Here is a 16,225-nt window from a genome sequence, read left to right on the forward strand (position 1 = left end):
ATGTACAGAAATAAAAATAAATTGTCAACACAAAGAATTGCAATGATTTTCAATTGTTTTTTATCTCCGTTAATTTCAAGACTTTCAGAAATTGCTATCTGTTACTATGAAAACTGTTAACATTTCTGAGATACATTTCACTTCCTCAAAAAACCCTATACATTTTCCCTAAAATGACAAATAAATGTTCTAAACCAAGTACCGTCTCCCTATGATTAAAAAAAAAATGTGGATAAGTGGTAATACCAATGAGATTTTGTTTACATCTTCAGTTTCTCTAATGTAGCAGGAAAAATACTGTAAAATGTGTTTGACAAATAAAAAGCATTTGTTTGTCAGACTTTACAATGACATTTGTCTAGCCTTTATATTGGCTACCTGGAAAAAAAAAAAGGCCACTTTTTTCTTGAATTCAATATTGGAAATTTTGAGTAGGTATCTAATGGAATTCTGTATTCACAAGAGACAATGTGTGCCATTTGCTCTTCCTCATAGATTAGATGCATCTTTTCTTTTAGAAGTTCAGAATGGTTTGACCTGAGTTCAGAAAAATTTCAGTTTTTCCACACAAAAAGCACAAAGGTCAAAAATGGCATTTTAAATGTGTCACTCAGGTTTGACATGTGCAAAAGCTACTTTGTGAAGCATATGGCTGAAGAGCTATATCAAATCATTTACACGCGATTTACAGTTTGGATCTTAAGTTTGACTGATTAGCGGTAGCAAAGGCAGCAAGTAGTTGCATTTAAATGTGCATATTACTTTCCTACACATAGTACTAAATAGTGCTACAGTAACAACATGTTACAGGACCAAGCATATTTTCAGGCTTTCCAGTAATATACTACTTTATAAAACAGTTGGCTTAAAATAAAAATTATTGTTTTATAATTCAAATTAATTAGTTGTATTCACAGTATAAACTACAAAGCAAGCATTACAGTTTTTTATTGGCTGCATTAAGTGAATGCTTTTTTATGTACTGCAAATTTCTTTGCAACTGAAAAATGTTTGTTCCAGTAGTACATCTGACATGTTAAACATTTTAAGTTGGTTTCCGCCCATTGTCTTTTTTCTTTCCTCTTGCAACACATGAGATAATTTGGAAACATGTCTACATTACTGTAAAAATTGCATCTGTACGTTGATGTTAGTTTAAGTATCCCAGAAGATCACAGCTATGTGTGGCAGCAGTTGTAGCTTATACGAAATAACCTGATGCATTACATTAGCCTTTAAATTGTGCTGCTATCATGTAAAATGCAAGAACGACATGAGTTCTTAGACCCATGAGATATCTAATAGCTTCAACAAGCACTATGTAAATAAACTACCAAGGTAATTCTTTCCTTAAACCAGTTCCACTTAGGTATGAGCATTTTAAGTATTCTTTTGGATATGAAAGTAGTGTCTGTCCAAGTACATTCATAAAATAAGTATTTTACAAATATTTTAATCCTAACATTGTAGTATACATTTTGAGGTTTGACCTCTCCTGTTTGTACGAGTGATGTGCACAGTGTTACACTTATCTATTTTCGTAATTTACTCTGAGAACATAGATCAGGAATGAATTAAATTGACTTATTAGCATGTGCTTTTATTGAAACATCCTTTGTACAAGTTTCATAAATGATAAATATACTACAGCACAGACATGCAGAAATTACGAATGAAAGTTAAACAACACTGCTAATATTTTTCAGGACCTTTTAATCAGATTTGAGTGTTTCTGATTAACCGTTTTAGTTGAAAGCAGAAGTTTTTGCTGAAATCTGTAAAAATTGCTAGCAAGGTTAAAAATTCCTTAGAAAAAGTTGCTGCATGAGTTCAAAAGTGTTCATGGTGGATCAAAACATCATCTAAATAGTTCTGTGTAATTTTTAACAGTATATGTCATTAAGAAAAAAATTATTGACTTTTTATTAAAGGACTGAGGTAATTTATATCAGTTAAAAAAAGACAATATTCAATAGTAAATTGAACACATAGATTGCTTGTTTCATGATGTAGCAGATAGCCAGTAAAATCTTTTGATGAAAACAGTATTTTTTTCCATTTGTAGGAATAATAAAGTAGCATACCTGCTGTATGTTTACTTATTTTATGTCTTTTCAAGGTAGCTATATTTTGTTATGGGCTGGAAAACTGTGTACTTCTGCAATCAGAAATGTATCTAAGTGGTGCTTTATATATTCAGTACTATTTACTTCAAAAAGACTGTAAAGCATCCGTAACCAAGTGGCGATGACAGGCAGAAGCAGAATGATGAATGCCCTCCATTTTCCTTTTTATGTATTTTAATCTGACAACTTTGATATTTTTTTTTAAAAGATGCTTGCTCAGATGTTGTATAGTATCACAAAAGAACAAGAAGCTATTCCATATACATTCTGTTAGTATTTTTTTAAGTTTTATTTTGTTAGCTTCACACCCTTTTCTGATTACCTTACAAAACTAAAAACTGTCTCTATATATTTGAGTTATTTATAATATGACACAGGTTTACTTTCTCTTTCAGTTTACTACTTTTCAGTGAAGTCCAGTTTCCCCTGCTCACTGACATAGCTGCCTATTCTGTAACAGAAGTTAGTTTCGGAAATGGCAAACATTACGAATAAGTGAGAAGTCACAGATGAGGAAGTTGGCTACAGATGGTCCTGTGGTCCTGGTCTCCCACATTTGCTATGCCCTCCAATTTCTTAATTAAACTGGATTTAGAGAAACATGTTATCTTCTCTGCTCTTTTTCAGTGGCATTGGGGTGGCACGTGTCAAAAGAACAGCTCCTGATTATTTTGTGTGTGTGTGTGCGTGTCAGTGACTGCTGTCTAGTACTGAACAGTGAATTAGCATGCCACAGCCCAAGTTATTATAGTCCTTTCACCTTTCTTTTTTCCTTAATCAAACTTCAGGCAAATATAGATGATGGCTCAAGTTGCAGTATTAAGGTGCAGTTTACATATGCTATAGATAAGAAAAGTATTTGGATTGTTCACTCTGGTTCTGGCCCGTTTGCAAATAATGAACTAAACCATTCAGAATATAACAAGGTTGCCTGTGCTGAGGGAACTACTTCAAAGCAGTACACTGGGACAAAGAATTTTTGTCCCCGATAATGGCAATTCTTTTACAAAGTTTTTGTGAAACATCATACAAATAGGAAATAAATGAGGGTATCACTTCACACTCAAGACATTTCTGAAAAAAAGAATAACATCATAAAAGCATAAGTGACTATAATTGAAGGGTTAGTTTGAGATACATTCCAGGCTTTATTTTCCAGCTTTGTAGCAGACACTGCTGTGAAACCTTCAGCAAATATTCAGGACTCATTTCAGGCAGGTCTAGCCAGGAAAGCTTTTGAACAGAAAAAATCCTGGTAAGAAGAAAATACCAGCTGCTTTGATGTGGGCTGATGTTTAGATTGTACACTGGAGTGCCAGCAGAGATTTCTCTCTACAGCTTTCCCTACAACTGTGACCATGCCACTTAATTTTTCCAGTAATGATTTTTCTCTAGCTAAAAATAAGCCATACTCTTCTAACTGTGATCATTCATGATTTCCCTACTTTCGTGAAGTACTTTGAAAACCACGAATACATAATATAACAATAAAAGTCATTACTATCCTTATTTTAGTATCTAAAAAAAGTACTGATAACAATTTTTACTTGTTGTTTTAATAGAGAATCCAGTAAAGCCTTCATCATATTTATGATAATACATACTGAATTTCAGTGGCTCTTTTTATAGTTATTTTAATTTAATTTCGATATCTAAGTGGTGTTCAAAAGCACTTTGGTGAACACCATAAATGTTCTTTAGTCAGTCTGCTGTCAGGGTCATGTGTATTGTTTTCACTACAGTGCAAGTAGTTTGTTCATTGTAATGGTTTCATTACTACATCAGTTGAAACACTGATACGCAATTTGTGCAAAATTCAACTAAGTAGCTATAGTTTATCCACTGTATATAATTTTAACACAACTCTGTGTTTAGTAGAACATTTATTTATGTGAATGTTGTAAGATGTAGTATGCTTTCTAAGAGCAAAAGTAGTATTCTTATATCACTGAAAAATCTCTTATTTCTCTTTAGCACATATTCTGGGATGTTTACCCAGGTGAATGTAATGCATTATGCAAGTAATGTACTGTGCAGATAAGATTTTGATCACGTTTTTTCTTCATTTAAATATTAAAACCAGTTAAATGTTTTTCCTAATCTACTGACTGCTTTGAGTAAATGTGGTCTCTCTAACTTCCATTATGCTCTGTAATGTATTTATTATTGAATTAGCTTTTAGTTTCTGATATTGTCCCACACTCCCTAAGACAGCCTTTTCAGCCCTTTAAAATGGGTTACGTTTTCCTAGTATATTTAGCCAGGTGCTCCATCCAAATCAGTTCTCTCTGGTTCATTAAAGTATGTTAAGACTACTTCTACTCTCTGGAAATTAACTAAGGAACAAAAATAATTGGAGAAGGTTCTTCTAGGATTGCATCCACTTGCTGCTCTTGATTTTGGAGTCAGAGAGCAGTGAGGGCTGGCTGCTCCAGAAGCAAAGGTAAGCTAGGAGTCTTATCAAGGCTGCCAGGGCAGGGACCTCACTGTCAAGGGTCCTGTCTGACAGTGTCTGAATGAGGCGAGCAGGGCAGGGCCAGTGACGGTGTCCAGGATCAGCATAGTATGCCAGCTTGCCAGTCAAGTCTACAGGGAATGGGGCAGGTCCAAGGTCGAGTGCCAGGGAGCTAGTCTGAAGGCCAAAGTCAGCATCCAGATAACCAGGTACGTGGCTAGGCATGCACATCTGCAACACAGGTCAGTCAGACACCAAGGGCAAAGAGCCTTAGCTTAGACGCTCCCAAGAGAAGGGGTAGTCACCACTGATGCTTCTCAGCTCTTTCTTGAACAGCTTCAAGAGCAGCTGAGGTTTCTCAGGCCTGCCACTCACATTGTCTAAGCTGGTCCTGAGCTCAGCCAGCCAAACCTCCAAGAGGATCTGTGACCCTTATATTCACGTTATGTAATAGAATTCACTCATTCACAGTTAATATAATCTGTGTTGCAGGATTTGAAGGTACTTACTGTGAAGTTAACAGTGATGAGTGCATCTCCCATCCATGCCAGAATGAAGGTCTCTGTGTGGATGGGGTTAACCATTACAGGTGAGGAAAATTATTTGAACAACAGATACTCAGTGTGATGTGTGGATGTTTATCATCTAGCTATTATTTTGGCACTTTGCCTACATTATGTTTGCTGTCCTTCAGTGATGTAATATGTCTTTTTTTGTGATGCATTTGACACTGTTATGTTACACTCAAAATCTTCTTGTGGGCAAAAAGACCTACATGTACACCGTATAAGTGGACCCAAGAATCTGTTGTAGGGCTAATTAAACTCTTAATAAACAAAGAGTTACTAGTTCGGTTACAATAATACTAATAGTCTGAGTTGAAATTAATAGAAAACAGTTTAATGAACAATATAGTTATAATTGTTATATAAGAAATCTTGCAATTATCTAGCTCTTGTCTCTGTTGTTATGATTGCCATCACAATGTCTGTCTGGGTCCTGTGATCAGTGATTTCAGTCTTCCTCAAGAAGAACTGGCAGCGTTACTGCAAGTTACCAGCACCTGGAAGTCTTTGCCAGAAGTGTGATGTTTACAGTGGGGGTTTTCTCATCTTCATTAGCTCTCAGGCCTGCTTGGAGCTAATTTTATATGCTTCCTTGTCAGGATTTACTTCCTTTGCACTGTTTACCAGCATCCCCAGCCCACATGGACACAAAAGGCTATTGCTTGTAACACCATGATTATCCCACTGTGTCTCACCCTCACCATAGGTGCTATTCCCAGAGCTGAAGCTAAAGCATGAGAGGCAGCAGTCAGTTGGCTCCAGGGCAGGTGTCAAAACAGGTGGAAACCAGCTCAGGCCAAGGCAAGTTCTGAGCCCTTGCACAGTAGGGTCAGCACAAAGCCTGTGGCCTTCAACTAAAAATGGCAAGAATCTTATTTACTGGGCTGCAGTTACTGTACTTGTGAAGCTTGTTAAAGTACAGCACTTTGTAATGATCAGAAAAAAACAAATATAATTTTGGAACCACCTAATTCATACCTCTCAAAATCTGCTGCATTTTCCTGGAATTTTGTAGTAAGCTAAAAAGTAAGATAATTGACATCCTTTTTGCTAGGTGCTCCTGCCAACATGGCTTTACTGGGACACTGTGTGAAGTGGATATTAATGAATGCTTATCAAGACCATGCAAAAACAATGGAACTTGCCTGGATCTCATAAACAGGTTAGTTACTACTAAATGAAAAGCAATTCCCTGATTTCCTTATGTATAAAGTCTGCTTGCTGCCTTGAGGTTTGGATGGGACCTTCAGCATATGGCAAGGAATCTGTGTTAAAATGAGGTAGGCAAAAGCTACTGACAGCTATTTGTTTCTTATGTGACCTGAGAGGAAAATAGAAGGGAAACTGTCTTCAGCACAACTTCTTCTTTTCCTCCTTACCTTTTTTTTTTTTTTTTCTTTCCTCCTCCTTGTTTTAATTTGGAGTAAGAGTGAAATAGAGGAAAATTGATACTCTGTTAGATTGCTACATCTCTCTCTTGGCTTCCAACAGTGACTGACAATGTAAATGTTTACAAATAGTTAAGCGTAAACAAAAGAAAAATTTGTATCTGGTGTTTGTTCCACAACACACTACAGTTATTCAGAGACTTGTGTCAAAAGAACATTAACCCTTAAGTCATTCCTTATACCTTCAGGTAAAATTATTGTGCACAATTTTTCTGCTAATTTAAAAAAAGAGTAAATTTGCTCTGCTTGCTTCGGAAATACGGAAATGAGAAAAGTCGGTTAATTATTTTAATATAGATGATGATTAGGGACACCAGCCTGACATCAGGACATACATAAAGCTTCAGAATATTTGAATAGATGATGTTGTTTACTTCTTGTTGACTTACTGATTTTCCTTTTTCTGAAGATTCGTCTGCAGTTGTGCACCGGGCTACTATGGGTCTCTGTGTGAGATGGATGTAAACGAGTGCGAAACTTTGCCTTGCTTGCATGGAGGAAGCTGCACCAACAGGCTTGGAGGCTATCGGTGTTTCTGTCCCCCTGGATTCACAGGTATGGTCTGCTCTCTACCACAGTGGAGAAGGCTATTTCACACGATTTACATGGTTTTGATTTTATAGTAATGGCCTCAACTAAATTAAGGAAGAGTACACAGGATCATCTGCTTATTGGAGGATAAATCAATATTAATTCAAATAGAACTTTGATCCAGTTTTTACTAAGTAGCTCAAGATGTTATTTACATTAAGGCTTGATTTATGATTTCTTTAGTCACCCATACATTCAGCTGAAACACATTAAAAGAGAGATTGTATAGTGCAAAGAAAATCAATGTTTTCTGAATTCAGTGAAGGAAAAAAGTATTACCATAGATACAGAGTAAATTCTACAAACATAATAAAATGCTACCTTGTCATTTGAGTTTGTGCAAAACCATAGTAACACTTTAACTTGGCTGACCTGGTGGACTGACACTGTTGCCTTTAGTGTTAATCTTTACGTTTTTACAGAACTAATGACAAAATATTTAATGGGTAGAGATGTAGTAAAATTTCTCTAAGATGATGTTGACATTTATTTAAATGATCTGCATGCTGCAGAAAAAGTAGTTTATATTTAATTTTTTGATACATCCAGCTTAAGCAACCTGAAAACACATGGGGTCATATGACTCTGTTTGCAGAAATGTTTATAGTTGTCTGCCACAAGTTGTATCATTTCTGCATTCTTTCTGCATAAAACGTTTTTTCCCTACCCATTCCAACCTGTAATGAATACCACATAATTCATAAGATCAGAAAGGATGCAGTTCGCATCCACTGAACTGAGAGGAATGTAATTTCTTCACAGAACAAAGAACAGGTACAGGTTGGGGAATATCTATATAGCTGTATATCCTTCTTCCATAGTCCACGTACTGCTCGTGCAGTGTTCTTCAAAATTATCCTTGACATTTCAGCAAAAATTGGAAAAAATCTATATAATTCTCTTGCGTAAAACTTTCAAAGCTCTCCCCACCTCCCCCCAGTGTTTTCTTCAGAAGGGCTATGTTCTGAATAGTACCTGCCGCTTGAGTATCACAGAAACTCTGGTTCATTAGGCAGTGGTGCTGCAGATTTTTAATTTCAACTAATAGATGTTAAAAGCTGTCTTCACCTTTTATGTATATGTTTCTGTAAGAACTCCCAGTTATATTTATAAAAGACAAGACACCTGTACCTGAAGGGCTTCCGGGATGCTAATTTGAAAAGGAATAAGCAATCTGCAGGTGTGCTTTCCTTTTATGATTCTTCATTGTTGACTAAGCAGTTTGACTTGAGTTCTTTTTCCTAACACATTTAACCAACAAGGATACGATGTTGGGTTTTGTTGGGTTTTTATTGTGAAGGTTGTTTTAATCAGCTGTAGTAGCTGTTTACTATTACAAGTAGTTATTTACTGGTACAAATCCCTTTAGTATATTTACAAGAATAGTTTTTTACTATTTAGTGTTAGCTATTTACTAACAAGAGTGGTGTGATATTCAGGTGTCTATCAAACACTGAAACATTACTCAAAAATTAGTGATAGATTGCCCATCACTTAATTATAACCAGTGATATTCCTCCCCCCCCCCCCCGCCAAGTGACACTGTTTGGACATCCACTATGCAATGTACCAGTTAGATTAAGTCTGAAGGAGTAATTCATCCAATACAAAGTGTTTGGCACAGCAGTTGAACTAAGGCTTTAAAATGAAGTTGCGGTGTTAGCAGGCCCAGAAGTGAGTGAAAGTAATTTGATTTCAAAGTGAGGTCTTTTCAGAGCAAGACATTGCTTTTCTGGATTATGAAGCAAAAAGAGCATGTGTCAAGTGTATGTTTCTCTGGCAAACATACAGAATCGTGATGTAGTTCTCTGATAGTTTGAGGTTTTGAAAACTTCTTCTAGCAATTAAAATTCAAATAGCTCATAGCTGATTTTTCATATTCAATTTAACAAATTTTGGGGGGTTTTACGTTATCTATACTACAGAAAAAGTAATTGTACTGTCTGAGAGTACCAAGCTTTGGAATTATAAATAGTGAAAGAAAATACTTTAAAACTACAAAATATTAGTATTTAAGGTACTGAATTTATAACAGTATAACAAAAGTAATTTATTTAACTCTTTGAAAGATAGGTGTATTTCCACTTTCATCTTCAGTAATATCATAAATCTAGGAACAGCCTTTTTTTGTCATGGACAAGGCCTTTAAAGGTACATAACAGTGTGTATTGATTTCAATGATCGTTTGAATTTCAAAAATGTTTTACTGTACTTCTACAGAGAGAACTTCAGTCATTGACTATAATTATTAAAATATTATAGATTTATACAGTTGAATGGAAACTGGAAACAAATTACAATACATTAAATGGGTTAGGCCAAATTATGTTACTATATTTCATTTATAAAAACTTATTTTAAAAGTATTAACTTTTGTCAGACATTTTGAATGCTTTTTTGGGTCATCATGTAATTTAATGTCTTAGAGAAGGCAGTCTTTAGACACTGATCTCTTGCTCTGTAAACTCTAAAATTTTGGCAGCTAATGTATCTCTAAGTTTCCCATAAATTTATCTTATTTTGGATTTGTTTTATGTCGTTTGTAATTTTATTTCATTTTAAATAGCTGTTTAACAAAAATACATTAAAAATAATTTATTAACTATTAAAGTATAACTTTTTTTCAACACCGCTAAGATGAAATCTACTATTTTGCAGCTCAGGTAGACTCTTAGAAAAAAATGATCACAGTTCAGATGACAAATGCACAGATATATCCTTTCTGTCAGAATGTAATTGGCAGCAACAATGGTGGTCTTAAACCCTAGATATCACTAATAAACCCTGGTTAAAGTCCTCACCCCAGATACTTTGGAAGATAAAACTAAGTTACTGGGCATTCAAGAAACTGTTTTTTTCCCCGGCCCAAAATGAGAAGTAATGTGACTTAATAAAGCAGTACTATATTAGAAAGAGGAGAAAAGTAACAAAAGGAAAATACCAAATGATCAACTAATCCTTATTTGAAATAGCATTAAACTTTCATGTTGAAAGATGCAGGCCTGGAAAACTATTTTTGGTGTTTAAAGCTTAGGCACCACAAAGAAACTTAACAGTAGCATAGCATAAGGTCTCTATGTAACCAGTTAGCTACAAAATTCTGTGAACTCTTTAATTTCCCAGTCTGATTATTCTTGTTCCATACCTCCCATCTTTACGTGAAGAAGGTCTGGCCTGGTTTGTGGAACTAACTGTGGAAAAAATCTGTGGCTGAAAGTCCTAAGTAGACTAGCTCTTTACTCAAGATCGCAATTGTTACTGCTTATTGTTTCTATGTTGGTGGTACCTGAGTGTTAGATATAACAACATAAAACTGAAAGATACCTCCTGAGTCACTGAATCTAAAATGTGTTCTGTCTAAACGGTCAGCCACTCATTGGCTGGAGTGATGAATGTTAATGTTTGTAACATGAACTGTTGAATTTGTACTGCAAGTGTTGTAAACAAGCAACTCTAAACATTGTGCTTTGTAATGTACCAAATATGAGATTTAATGTACATAGAGAATAATCTTTTGAGTAAGAAAACACCATGCTTACATAGTCATCTTTTAGCACTAAGATACCCTTTTAAATATGTCTTACTCAGGGACTGTTTTTCTCTATATGATTCCAGAATCCTTTGGTTTCATAAATGTTACTATAAATACAGGAAATTTGCTCATAATCTAAGGAAATCAAAGGAAACTCAAAGGCTATGTCAGGTTCAATTTTGGCTTGGTAGGTTACTAAACCTTTGTTAGACAATCTGAAGATACAGTGCAAGCAAGTCGAACTCATGACTTTTTGTAGAATTATAAATTAAATGGAACATAATCAGCAAGTTAAAATTAAAAGCAAAATAAGGAAATATAATCAATGAGTATAGCTGTATCTTCATTATCACAAATCAATGTGATGTTGCATTCTGGATGAGCACTGGTACACAATTATGTAAAGAATAAAACAAGAAAAAATACATATATGTATATTCCACTGAGTCTGATATTAAAAATCTGTTAATTAAAACACTAATATTACTTTCTCTTCAGCTGCACAATATAACATCTTAAAAGGAATAAGTAATTAAACATAATGTATTACGATCACTTACCCTGAAGGTTATTTTCATTATTGAGGTGTTAATCACTTCTTCTTTATAAATCTTAACCATCTGAAGAACCTTACGTCAAAGTATAATCCAGATGATTCAGACATGTCTCAAGTGAAATATTTTTCATGTTCATCAAAAATTTATTTTATATTCAAGTATAAACCATAAGTGTCTGGGTCTGCTGGAAAATGGGTTTAATAAGAATACAAGTTTTTTGACTGTAGAATTTTGTTTGATAATTCCTAATTGCTTCATTTGAAAGGGTTCTAGGATTACCAAGTCATTACTGCCTTCATTGACAGACTTGGTAATTCTTAAGTCTTTTTTTTCTGATTTTCTTTACTTGAGGTTAACTAAATAATTCTAAGATCTCTTGCAAAGACTAGAAGTTTTTTCCTAAAATGTGTTGGGTTGACCTTGGCCAGCTGCCAGATGCTCACGCAGCGCTCTCTCAGTGCCCCTCATCAACATGACAGAAGAAAATAAAGATGAAAAAACTCATGGGTCGAGATAAAGACAGGGAGATCACTTTGCAGTTATCATCACGGGCAAAACAAACTTGACTTGGTGAAAATTTTTGTGTTTTAATGCCAATTAAAATAGATTTTTGGATGGTAAGAAACAAAGACAAAATAAAACAACACTTTTCCCCCTTTGTCCCTGCCCCCCCCCCCCCTCCCCCCTTCACTGCCTCCACTTCATTCCCAGCTCCTCTGCCTCCCCGCCCTGAGTGGCACAGAGAGATGGGGAATGGGAGGTTGTGGTCAATCCATAACAGCTCCTCTCTGCTGCTCCCTCCTCCTCACTTTTCCCCTGCTCCTGCATGGGTCTTCTCCCTGGGCTGTAGTCCTTCAAGATACACCTGCTTGAGCATGGGCTCTCTATGGGCCACAGTTCCTTCTGCCTACTCTGGTGTGGGGTCCTCCATGGGCTGCAGTGTGGATATCCTGCTTGTGTTGGGAGTGCTTTCCACAGGCTGCAGGGGAATACCTGCTCCACTGTGATCTCCTCCATGGGCTGCAGGGAAATCTCTGCTTCGGCACCTGGAGCACCTCCTCTTCCTCTTTGTCTGACCTTGGTGCTCACAGGATTGTTTCTCACTTCCCTCCCTTCACTCTGCCTGTGCAGTGTTTTGCCCTTTCTTAAACACATTTTCACAGAGGCGCCACCATCTTGGCTGAGAGGCTCAGGTATGTCTTACAGTGGGTCCATTGCAGGCAGCTGGAACTGTTTCTGTCTGGCGTGAGGCAGCCTCTGGTCTCTTCTCACAGAAGCTGCCTTGCAGCTCGCACCCCCCTTCCCCACAAACACCTTGACACCACCACCCAATACTCAAGATTTCAGTGGCTAAAATAGACTGTGTATTGAACTGAAGTATATAAATTCAAATTTCTGATTGACACTGCCAATTATTGGACATCTGATCCAAAAGATGCTTAAAAATGACCGAGTACCATGAAATCACTTTTTGCTGTGGAGGTTCAGTCATCATTTCTGCAGAGCAGTAATTATTCCTTAATTCTAAATAGCTATTCTCTTAATCTCAGCTCTGCCCTTACAGTCTTAGCTTCTCTGAGATCAGTACAAACTGACATTTGGAAGTGACTAAGGGTGCACTTAAGTTGTATGTTAAACCAAGTCAAAACCTTGGCTTAAATACCTCATCTTGTGTTTTATCTTTAATGCCAGCCCTGAGCCACAGCCTTCCTTATACTGAGCCTCAGAACCTGCTGTTCATCTTGTCTATGTGACAATGAAAACTCTGCTCTGCTTTTTATACAACAGGCTGACCTAACAAAAAAGTCCCACAAGATCTAATCAATGAAAAGGGAGAAAAATTTTCTTTCTCTTTTTGACCTTCCCAGCTACTTCTGCAGCTTTGTACTGCCAGCCGACTCTGGCAGTGATTGCATCTACACTCCTCAAACCTCTGTCTGTATTCCTTGCTGTTGATCTCCAGAAGAGGAGCAGCTACACTACTAACTGCAGTGACTATTAATTTAGAGTCAGAGGGGAGGATTCTCATGGTATGGTCCCTGAGATGTCAAAGCAAGATGCAGCTTATATATCAAGAGAGGACAAAACTGATTGGCATGACAAGAACAGATCAAACATGCATACTGGCACAACTGGGTTTCTGTACTAAATGTAGAAGTAGTGGTGTCTGTCTTTTAGTTTAATGATGAGACCATTCACGTAAGTTTTGGGAATTTTAGGTTCAGTGAACACACCATCACAAAGGGGCAAATGTACTTTATGCATTTTCCTGAGAAGTGCTATAATGTCCATGCTATAAGTTAGCCTGATTTGTAAAGAAAGGAGGAGGCACTTCTGCTGTACTTATTGAGCTTCAACACTATTCAGCAAAGATTTCCTAGGCCAGGAAGAACATAGAACAGTAATATGTAACCTCATCGAGTATTTGGCTTGAAGTGCCAAGTCTAGACTGCTAGTTCCCTTTTCCTGTCCCGAGAGCCAAGGTCAGGACATAAACATGCTTTTTCATCTCAAAGTGATTTACTGTCTACTAATTAGAGGCTTAAGCCATACTTTAACTAATTAAATTGTAGTCTGATAGCAGCTTTGTTCCAGTTCCTCCTCATCCTGTTTCAAGGAAGAGAGTGGTCAAGAAGGCATGGTAGAAGGCCAGCAAGGGTGAATAGGAAACACCTGACTGAGCTCAGATGCAGAAAAGAAGCACACATTTGATGGAAGGAGCAGGGATGAGCTACTTAGGAGGAATATGAAGCCATTGCCCAGGTGTGCAGAGTTGAAATTGGGAAAGGAAAAGCTCAGATAGAGCTCAGAATAGTGAAGGATGTGCAAAGCCACAAGAAGGCCTTCTATATGTACACTGGCAGCAAAAGGAAGGCCAATAAAAAAGTGGGCCTGGTTCTCAGTGGGGAAGGGGGACTTAGTGACAAAAGTCATGAAACAGTCTGAGGCACTCAAAGTTATATTTATTTCAGGGTTTACCACTAAAGTTTGGTCTCAAGCCTCTCAGGTTTCTGAGTCTAGTGACAGAGTTGAGGGTACTCCTCTTTTAACAAGCCTGCTAGTCGAGTATGATCCATAAACCACAACCCTCTGAGCCCAGCCTACCAGCCAGCACTTTAGCCATACAGTTGTCCACCCTTCCACACTCTTAACATCCTAACTTGGGTACGGGAATATTATGGGAGATCATGTCAAAGCCATGCTAAAATCAAGATAAGTGACATCCGCTGCTGTCTTCTCTTCCACAAACTTAGTCATTTCTGCTATAAAAGGCAGTCAGATTGTTCAGCCATGATTCTCCCTTGATAAACGTATAGAATTGTACAATAGTTTGGGTTGGAAGGGACCTTTAAAGGTCATCTAGTCCAACCCCCCTGCAATCAGCAGGGACATCTTCAACTAGATCCGGTTGCTGACATCAGAGCCCCGTCCTACCTGACCTTGAACATTTCCAGGGATGGGGCATCTACCACCTCTCTGGGCAACCTCTTCCAGTGTTTCACCACCCTCACTGTAAAAATTTTCTTTCTTATATTTAGTCTAAATCTTATCCCCTTTTAGTTTAAAATTATTACCCCTTGTCCTATTGCTATTGGCCCTGCTAAAAAGTTTGTCCCCGTCTTTCTTATAAGCCCCCTTTAGGTACTGAAAGTATGCAACAAGGTCTCCCCAGAGCCTTCTCTTCTCCAGGCTGAACAACCCCAACTCTCAGCCTTTCCTCATAGCAGAGGTGTTCCAGCCCTCTGATTGTACTCACGGCCCTTGTCTGGATCTGCTTTAACAGGCCCATGTCTTTTCTGTGATGAGGACCCCAGAGCTGGACGCAGTACTCCAGGTGGGGTCTCACAAGAGGGGAGTAGAGGGGCAGAATCACCTCCCTTGACCTGCTGGCCATGCTTCTTTTGATGCGGCCCAGTATACGGTTGGCTTTCTGGGGTGCAAGTGCACATTGCTGGCTCATGTCCAGCTTTCCATACACCAGTACCCCCAAGTCCTCCTTCTCAGGGCTGCTCTCAACCTACGCTGGTTGTTCCCAGTCAGCTGCTTCTCCTTCTGTTGCCTAGAAATGGCTTCTAAGAGGATTCACTCCATGACCTTCCCAGGGACTAAGGTGAGGCTTACTGTCCTGTAGTTCCCCAGATCATCCTTTTGGCTTTTTTGGGGAGATAAGTGCAATGTTTGCCTTTCCTAGTCACTGGGGACCTTCCCCAGTTTCCATGGCCTTTCAGACATGATAGAAGGCAGCCTTCCAAGGACATAAGCCAGTTTTCTAAGCACCGTCAGATGTAGCCCCTAGGGTACTGAATTACAGGAAACGAATACAAGAATTGAATACAAGTTTGGCCTAGTGTTTGCATGCCACAACAGAAACCAAGTTAGGTTATTGTGTCCAACCTTTGTTACCCAAGTTCACTATTTGGATGTAATCTTTTGATAGTTTTATTTCAAATCTTGTGTTTACAGCTTCAGCAACAGGAGAAGATAGTCCAGTACATATTTTCTTCTTTGAGGAAACATTTATTTTATGTGGTCTGTAAAGGTTACTATACTGTACAGCAGGGACCTCCAACTAGAAGGCTGGAGAAATGCATTTGTAGTTTCAAAGCAGTGAAGTTACTGAACAGTTAAGAATCCTATTTGTTAGAAAGAAAGGTCTCTATAGCGCATGCAAAGTCTCTGGTCCTTAAGGAGACAAAATCAATAACTACCTAATTTTTTTTATAGATTATGCTCAAAATATGTGATGCTACAGGCCATTCATAATGAGTATTTGGCAACAGCAACTCTCACTGTGTATACAAATTAAATCTGGTGATTAGGAACTTGGATGACAGTACACTCCCTTTGTTTAGTAAAATATAATTGTTTCGGGTTACAGATCTGTGCCTTTAGGGAGGAAAATCTTTGTCCTTCGGCAAAGAATATATAAATGTGAAGTGTTTGTTCTTC

At 37.5% G+C, this 16,225-nt stretch overlaps 1 protein-coding gene across 1 annotated transcript in view; it reads left to right on the plus strand.

Moving 5' to 3' along the window:
- EYS (EGF-like photoreceptor maintenance factor) overlaps window positions 1-16,225 on the plus strand; it is a 923,675-nt gene that overhangs the window by 391,728 nt on the left and 515,722 nt on the right. The window contains exons 24-26 of the mRNA XM_087776394.1: window positions 5,074-5,170; window positions 6,202-6,309; window positions 7,005-7,150. Of these exons, the coding sequence (XP_087632520.1) occupies window positions 5,074-5,170; window positions 6,202-6,309; window positions 7,005-7,150 (351 nt within the window). The remainder of the gene's footprint in view (window positions 1-5,073; window positions 5,171-6,201; window positions 6,310-7,004; window positions 7,151-16,225) is intronic.

The sequence above is a fragment of the Nipponia nippon genome, unplaced genomic scaffold (genome assembly GCF_047370975.1).
Source record: "Nipponia nippon isolate SJK-2023a ecotype South Korea unplaced genomic scaffold, ASM4737097v1 scaffold_4, whole genome shotgun sequence".
NCBI lineage: Eukaryota > Metazoa > Chordata > Aves > Pelecaniformes > Threskiornithidae > Nipponia > Nipponia nippon.